Consider the following 8953-nt stretch of genomic DNA (forward strand, 5'->3'; position numbering starts at 1 on the left):
GCAGCCACTTTCCTGTCAAATATTCAGATAGAGAGGGTCACTGAAAGGTATAAGGAAATCCAAGCAAGAAACAAAGGTTTGAGGAAGAAATCATGAGGCACTGGGGTGTGAGGAGGCGGGAAAGAGTACAGGAGAGAACTGGCACGGCTGCCAAGTTATCAGTCACCTTCTTATGTTCTTAAGAATGCTGCATTTCTTTTGTTTGACCAGTTTCACCTCCCAGATTCCCATAAAGCACATGGTCTAATCTGTTACCTAAGAGCAAAACAGCGTCACCTCACCTGTTCTCGCCCTCAAATGGGAACGCTGGCCTGGGACTAAAGCATAGACCGCCAGGCTGAGTACCCTGACCTCAGTCATCCCCAGAGATCAGCAGCCTCCAACAGGGAACCTTCCATTATACTCTTCAAGCAACTTAACAGCTGCACCAACCGTTGCAATGAAAGTTCTAATCTCTTCCTTCCTCCTGTTGCTGCCATTGATGCTGATGTCCATGGTCTCTAGCAGCCTGAATCCAGGTAAACAAGACTGTCTATGAAGGGGAAAATGAGGGGAGGAAATGTGGCAAAACAGGCCACAGACACATCAAAATGCAGCTTCTCTTAGCTGTGGGGTATTGGGGTGAGTGAGCCTTTCTCAATGCCAGTTTCCTCCTTTACAAAAAACAGCAAACTGTACTTACACCTAAACGATGTTGACAGAGTTAAATGAGATATTGTATGTGAAAATATCTGCAACTGGCCGGGCGCAGTGGTTCATGCCTGTAATCCCAGCACTTTGGGAGGCCAAGGCAGGCAGATCACAAGGTCAGGAAATTGAGACTATCCTGGCTAACACGGTGAAACTCCATCTCTATGAAAAATACAAAAAATTAGCCAGGCGTGGTAGCATGCACCTGTAGTCCCAGCTACTCAGGAGGCTGAGCCTGGAGAATTGCTGGAACCCGGGAGGCAAAGGCTGCAGTGAGCCAAGATGGTACCACTGTACTCCAGCCTGAGTTACAGAGCGAGACTCCGTCTCAAAAATAAAAAAGAAAAAAAAAAGAAAATATCTGTAATTGTAGCTGATCCTCCTCACACACACAGGTATGTATGTATATATATACTAGCTCAACAAAGATTTGCTCCCATGTCTTCTCCCCCAACCCTTTTCCAAAAGAGTAACATAATTATCATGGCTAAACTTAATGATGGTGGTGGGAGGGTGTTGAAGGCAATGGTACCTTTATAGAAGATCAGGAAGTCTTTGCTTATATTCTTTACAGTGCACCGGAATGCCACCAACATGTCTTAATGCTATTTACTGGTAATGAAATAAACTAGAAAAAGCCTGTCACCAGGTAGTGTCCATATTTGAAGCTTTATTCGTAGCAAGCCCTGCTGTAACAGCTCACATTTTGGGAAGCAGACCTTAGCTTAGGGGTTGCAAATCTGCTCCAGCTTTCACTATAAAGTGGCCCAGCCCTTCACAGAGCAACCACAAAGAACAGACCTGACCCCCATGTATATTTCTGCTTGTGAGCACCATCTCCCCAAAGGCCACTTTGAGGTGAAATGGCTTTGCTGCATACTCAGCACCAACTTGGTCCTAAAATCAGGAGGCATTCTCCCTTCTCCACTCCAATTTCCAACATCTCTTCCTTTGTAGAGAGAGTGCTCTGGAAGCTGCTAAGCCCCATAGCCCTAGGGCCTAGACCACTATTCCAAAAGGGAAGACTTTTCCATCACTATGACAGACACCCACGCTACAGTCCTCTGCCTGAACTCAAAGCTCTAGCCCCAACCTGTTTTTCCAGTATACCTCCCTCTACTCACTAAAAAATACTATTCTCCACCCAAACTAACCTGTTTGCTCTTCGCTGAACGCGTATTGTGTTTTCCCATCAGCTCAACTTTGCTCAGACACCCAACTCAAAACCACCTTCCACAGCTTCCTTCAGTTCCTCCCACAGGCAGACATGTGGTCTCCCTCCTGAGAGCCAGCTTAGCCCTGCTGGACACTCTCTTCTTGCACTTATCATCTGCTGCCTTATATTGAGGGGCCTCATGTGCCTTTCCTGCCTCTACCCCCTGCGTCGGCTGCAAACTACTTGGTGGCATGGACTGGTGCACTGTTTCCATATCCCTCACGCTATTCAGCTCAGTACTCAGCGAACATTAGATAACCTCAAGAATGCATCCTCAGGTTTCTAAATTAAACCAGGGCTTCATAGCAGCTCTACTGACATTTGGGCTGAACAGTTCCTTGCAGTGGGGGCTGTTCTGTGCACTGTGAGATGTTCAGCAGCATCCGCGTGGCATCTCTCCACTACAGGCCAATAGCAGCCTCCCCTCTCCCTCATCCAAACCCATTATGGAAGCCAAAAATATCTCCAGACATCGCCAAATGTCCCCTGAGGGGGATCCACCCTTGGTCAACAACCACTGCTCTACACCAATAGTTCTCTGCATGGCCACACTTTTAGACTCACCTAGACCTTTACACTCAGCCTGGAAGTCAGGGGAACCTAGATCTTGACTCTGCCACACACTTTGCAACCCTAGACAAGTCGCCTCACTTTTTTGAGTTTCAGTTTTATCATCTTAAAATGAAGAAAATACCACTTGTCACACACACTTGTGAAGATTAAATGATCCACAGTGTGACCTAGAAAGGGTTTAATAAATGGACTGAGTAAAATTTCTAAGTCGCTCCTAAAGGACGAGGGTGAGGAACTGGGGAAAGCTCCCTGCACCACCAGGAGGCACCATCACAAACCACGTCGCGGGGGTGGCAGCCGGGCTCAAGCCTTGTTTCCCAGCCAAGCGAAGTTTTGCAATGTAGGCCTGAGTCTGAGCTACTTAGTGGCTAAAGGAAATAATAGCTCCTCCATCCCCAAAATAAATCTCAGAATAAAGTCTAATCTTATTTTATCTCTTAATCACATACATGCTCAATATGCTTTTCACAGGGTTAAGGGAAATAAAAATAAGTGAGAATATATGAGGTCATTAGGAAATAAATTACTTATAATAACAGATTCATTAATTGTAATATTATTTAATTATAAAATTACTTATATCAGACACATTAAGAACTCCTATATCACAAGCATTGTTCTAAGCACTTCACACTTATGATCTCATCTGTCCTCACAAATCTAATGCATTTCTTACTTTTTCTTACTTTTCATTTTTCAGACTTTGAAAAATATTATAAAAATAGAGTTCCAGTATAGCCTTCATCCAATTGTTTTCAAACAATATCTTATGTAACCATAATACAATTATTAAAACCAGGAGATTAGCATTGATACCATAATATTAACTAATCTACAAATGTTCAAATCTTGCTAATCATCCCACTCATGTCCTTTTTCTGCTCCAGACTCCAATTCGGGATCCCACTGAATAAAATGTCAGATCTCCTAAGTCTCCTCCAACCTGGGATAGTTTCTCAGTCTTTCCCTCTCTTTCAGGACCTTGACACTTTTGAAGAGTACTAGCCAGTTGTTTTGTAGAATGTCCCCTGAATATGGGTTTGTCTGATATTTCCGGCTACGCATTTTAGGCAAGAATACTTCAGAAGTGATGTATCCTTCTCTGGACATCCCAGCAAGAGCCCCAGGATATCGGTATCTCTCATTACTGATGGAATTCACTTTAAGCACTTGGTTCAGGTGGTGTCTGCCAGGTTTCTCTACTGTAAGGTTACTATTTGTCTCATTGTAATTAACAAGTATCTTGCGGAGAAACACTTTGGAAATATGTAAACAGCCTGTTTCTTCTCATCATACTTTTTTTTCTTGTTGTTTACCAGTTAACAGCATCATCATACTTTTAACATTAATTTTTAGAATCTATGGATGATTGTTTCCTACAAAGAATTATTACTGTGGTATTGGACAAATAGTGATTTTCTACTTCCATTGTTCCTTCTACATTTATCTAATCGGAATTCTGCCATAAGAAAGAGTTATTTCTTTTTCTTTCTTTTTTGTTTTTTGTTTTTTGTTTGTTTGTTTGTTTTTGAGATAGAGTCTCACTCTGTTGCCTAGGCTGGAATGCAGTGGCGTGATCTTGGCTCACTGCAACCTCCACCTTCTGGGCTCAAGTGATCCTCCCACCTCAGCCCCCTGAGTAGCTGAGACTACAGGCACACACCACCACACCCAGCTAATTTTTGTATTAGTAGAGACGGGGTTTTGTCATGTTAGCCAGGCTGGTGTCTAATTCCTGGCCTCAAGTGATTCCCCTACTTCCGCCTCCCAAAGTGCTGGGATTACAGGCGTGAGTCACCATGCCCAGCCTTTTCTTCCTTATTTATTTATTTGTTCAGTTATTTATTTATATCAGCATGGACTCATGAGTATTTATGGGTTGGAATCCATTACTATCATTATTTATTATGTTGCTCATATGGTCCCAAAATTGGCCACTGGGAACTCCTTCCAGTTGGCTTCTATGACCTTTAGACATGTCTCCATCATTTTTTGAGCAGTTCCTTCGTTTCTGACACCACAAAAAGCTTCGGGCTCCTCTTGTGTTTTTCTGTCCCAGCCCTGGATCAGCTATTTTTCCTGGAAGCCCTAGTTCCTTTCATGGGAGAATGATACTTACAGACCATGGGCACTGACTGATAAGCCCATTGCTAGTAGGTGCTGGTGCTTCTAGGCCCTCTAGTGGTCAGAGCTGGGAAATAACACACACGCACACTCATGTACAGTAGTCCCCAGTTAATCGCAGTTTCAGTTACCCGCCAACTGTGGCCCCAAAATATTGTTATGTTATCTTGAGAAACAGAGAGAGAAAGGCCACATTCACATCATTTTTATTACAGTATATATATACATATATATATATATATATTTTTTTTTTTTTTGAGACAGAGTCTCACTCTGTCACCCAGGCTGTAGTGCAGTGGTGTGATCTCGGCTCACTACAAGCTCTGCCTGCCGGGTTCTCCCAAGGCATTCTCCCGCCTCAGCCTCCCAAGTAGCTGGGACTAAAGTCATGCGCCACCACAACCGGCTACTATTTTGTATTTTTAGTAGAGACTTGATTTCACCGTGTTAGCCAGGATGGTCTCGATCTCCTGACCTCGTGATCTGCCTGCCTTGGCGTCCCAAAGTTCTGGGATTACAGGCATGAGCCCCCTCCCCAGCCTATTATAGTATATTTTTTAAATTGTTCTATCCTATTAGTTATTGTTAATCTCTTACTGTGCGTTATTCATAAATTAAACTTTATCATAAGTGTATATGTGTAGAAAAAAATATATATATAGGGTTTGGTACTATCTGAGACTTCAAGTATCTTGGGAGTCCTGTGGATAAGGAAGGACTACTGTACTATTATTAACCACATCTTACAAATTAGGAAAATGAGGCATAGAAAAGTTACACAACTTTGTCCAAAATCACAAAGCAAGTATATAGTGGATCTGGGAAATGAAAATAGTGACAGATGCACCATAAATCCTAACAAGTGGAAGTAACTTATTTACACATCGACATCAGCAGAAAGCCACAAGCCCAATATTCCAGCATAGACACTCTCTTTGGAAAATAACCAGAATTCCACAGCAATAACCACAATGATAACCATCATGTACTCAACACCCGCCTGGGCACTGGGCTCCTACAGCAGCTCACTTATTCCCAACAACTCTGCGAGGAGGATTTTACCATCCTCCTTTTACAAATCAGGGAATCAAGGATCATAGAAGCCAAGTGACTTGTCCAAGTTGACATAGTTAAGTGATGGAGCCAATAGCTGACCCCAGGCCTATCTGGATATAAAGTGCATGTTTATGCCACTGTATCAGTGGTTCCCAAAACTGATTTTAGGTGGAATGTAAATAAGCTTCTTTTTACTTTAATACTTCTGTGTTTATTTTAATGCATGTTAGGAAAAAAACTAAGCATACATCAAACCTGTAATTTCACAGATAATATTGCATAGGATGAGGATGTTTTGCAAAATAAATTTATTTAGAGAAAAAGTATAAGGCTGGGCACGGTGGCTCAAGCCTGTAATCCCAGCACTTTGGGAGGCCGAGACAGGCGGATCACGAGGTCAGGAGATCGAGACCATCCTGGCTAACACAGTGAAACCCCGTCTCTACTAAAAAATACAAAAAACTATGGCGCCTGTAGTCCCAGCCACTCGGGAGGCTGAGGCAGGAGAATAGCATGAACCCAGGAGGTGGAGCTTGCAGTGAGCTGAGATCCCGCCACTGCACTCCAGCCTGGGCGACAGAGTGAGACTCCACCTCAAAAAAAAAAAAAAGAAAAAAGAAAAAGTATAAAGTGGCCAGGCATAGTGGCTCATGCCTGTAATCACTTGATGTTAAGAGTTCAGGACCAGCCTGACTAACATGGTAAAACCCGCCTCTACTAAAAATACAAAAATTAGTCAGGCATGGGTGGTGGGTGCCTGTAATCCCAGCTACTTGGGAGGCTGAGGAAGGAGAATTGCTTGAACCTGCGAGGCAGAGGTTGCAGGGAGCCGAAATCGCAACACTGTACTCCAGCTTGGGCGACAGAGTGAGACTCTGTCAAAAAAAGAAGGAAGGAAGGAAGGAAGGGAGGAATGGAAGGAAGGAAGGGAGGGAGGGAGGAAGGGAGGGAAGGGAGGGGAGGGGAGGCAATAACCACAATGATAACCATCATGTACTCAACACCCGCCTGGGCACTGGGCTCCTACAGCAGCTCACTTATTCCCAACAACTCTGCGAGGAGGATTTTACCATCCTCCTTTTACAAATCAGGGAATCAAGGATCATAGAAGCCAAGTGACTTGTCCAAGTTGACATAGTTAAGTGATGGAGCCAATAGCTGACCCCAGGCCTATCTGGATATAAAGTGCATGTTTATGCCACTGTATCAGTGGTTCCCAAAACTGATTTTAGGTGGAATGTAAATAAGCTTCTTTTTACTTTAATACTTCTGTGTTTATTTTAATGCATGTTAGGAAAAAAACTAAGCATACATCAAACCTGTAATTTCACAGATAATATTGCATAGGATGAGGATGTTTTGCAAAATAAATTTATTTAGAGAAAAAGTATAAGGCTGGGCACGGTGGCTCAAGCCTGTAATCCCAGCACTTTGGGAGGCCGAGACAGGCGGATCACGAGGTCAGGAGATCGAGACCATCCTGGCTAACACAGTGAAACCCCGTCTCTACTAAAAAATACAAAAAACTATGGCGCCTGTAGTCCCAGCCACTCGGGAGGCTGAGGCAGGAGAATAGCATGAACCCAGGAGGTGGAGCTTGCAGTGAGCTGAGATCCCGCCACTGCACTCCAGCCTGGGCCACAGAGCGAGACTCCGTCTCAAAATAAAATAAAATAAAATAAAATAATAAAATAAAATAAAATAATTAAAAAATAAAATTTAAACATTAGTACAGCTCTTTTGAAAGCAATTCTTACCTTTTGACCCAGTAATTCCACTTTGGGAACTCTCTCCCAAGAAAATAATCTAAAATTTGGAAAACAGTTATAAGAACAAAGAAATTTACCAACTTCTAAAAAATAAAACTTTCTAAATATTCAGCAATGGGAAAACACTTAACTAATTTGGAACACATAATTATTGAGAGTATTATGCATTCATTAAAAATGTGTTATAAAGATAACACAGCAACATGCCTATGAATGGAAAAAGAGAATGTGTTTACATTCTATGGTTATCACTACATTAATAAAAAGCATATGCAGGTAACAAATATGCCAAAATACCAACAGTTTGTAAGAATAGTAATTTCTGTTTGTACTTTCAAAATTTTCTCCAACAGTTAAATTACATTTAGACTGAAAAGAAAACTTCAGAATTAAGGAATTTGATTAAATAATCTCCAGGATTTCCTTCAAGGCCTAATATGCTGTGGTTTTTCTCTGGAACTAGGAGTAGAGGTCAGGCAAGAGTAAAAATGTTAGAAAAGTTTACATGGCAGGGGCTATGCCAGGTTAAAGTACTTTGATAACACTCAAAACAGCACATGAGAACACTGGAAAAGCAGCCCTTGGGGAAATGACGCAACCCCCTCCATCTGTGTGGCAGAAGTCTGGGAAGTAGGAGGCCTGAATTGAGCCATATGATCTCTAAGGGTCCCCTCCAAACAACACATCCATCCACGTGTTGAACAAACATTTACCAAATGCCTACCATGTGTCAGGAACCACATAGCTGAACGACTATTGAGCCAATGGTTCAGAGTCTAGTGAAGGAGAAAGATTTTATGTTAGTTTGCTAGGACTGCATTAACACAATACCACAGACTGGGTGGCATAAATAAGAGAAATTTATTCCTCACAGTTCTGCAGGCTGGATCTATGAAATCAGGGTACCAGCACAGCTGAGTTCTGGCAAGGGTCCTCTTCCAGGCTGCAGACAGCAGACTTCTCCTCTTATCTTCAAGAGGTGAAAAGAGAATGAAAGAGCTCTCTAGGATCCCTCCTACTTTTTTTTTTTTTGCGACGGAGTCTCACTCTGTTGCCCAGGCTGGAGTGCAATGGCATGATCTTGACTCACTGCAACCTCTGCCTCCCGGGTTCAAGCAATTCTCCTGCCTCAGCCTCCCCAGTAGCTGGGATTACAGGTGGCATGCGCCATCACACCCAGCTAATTGTTGTATTTTCAGTAGTGACAGGGTTTCACCATGTTGGCTAAGCTGGTCTTGCACTCCGGACCTCGAATGATCCGCCAGCCTCAGCCTCCCAAAGTGCTGGGATTACAGGGATGAGCCACCATGCCCAGCCTAGGATACCTTACCTTTTTAAAAAAAAAAAAATATATATATATATATATAGTAGAGACAAGGCCTCGCTATATTACCTAGGCTGTCTTGAACTACTGCCCTCAAGCAATCCCCTTGCCTCAGCCTCCCAAAGCACTGGGATTACAGGTGAGAGCCACCACACCTGGCCTATGTCCCATTCATAAGGGCCTTTTTTTTTTTTTTTTTTT

The 8953-nt window shown here is 42.8% G+C and overlaps 1 protein-coding gene across 1 annotated transcript in view; it reads left to right on the forward strand.

Annotated features, from left to right (window-relative positions):
- Positions 1-222: 222 nt before the first annotated feature.
- Positions 223-8953, forward strand: part of CXCL17 (chemokine (C-X-C motif) ligand 17) — a 24194-nt gene continuing 15463 nt past the window's right edge. The window contains exon 1 of the mRNA XM_011982812.1: positions 223-518. Within this exon, the coding sequence (XP_011838202.1) occupies positions 440-518 (79 nt within the window). The 5' untranslated portion in view covers positions 223-439. The remainder of the gene's footprint in view (positions 519-8953) is intronic.

The sequence above is a fragment of the Mandrillus leucophaeus genome, unplaced genomic scaffold (genome assembly GCF_000951045.1).
Source record: "Mandrillus leucophaeus isolate KB7577 unplaced genomic scaffold, Mleu.le_1.0 Scaffold106, whole genome shotgun sequence".
In the NCBI taxonomy this organism is placed as follows: Eukaryota; Metazoa; Chordata; class Mammalia; order Primates; family Cercopithecidae; genus Mandrillus; species Mandrillus leucophaeus.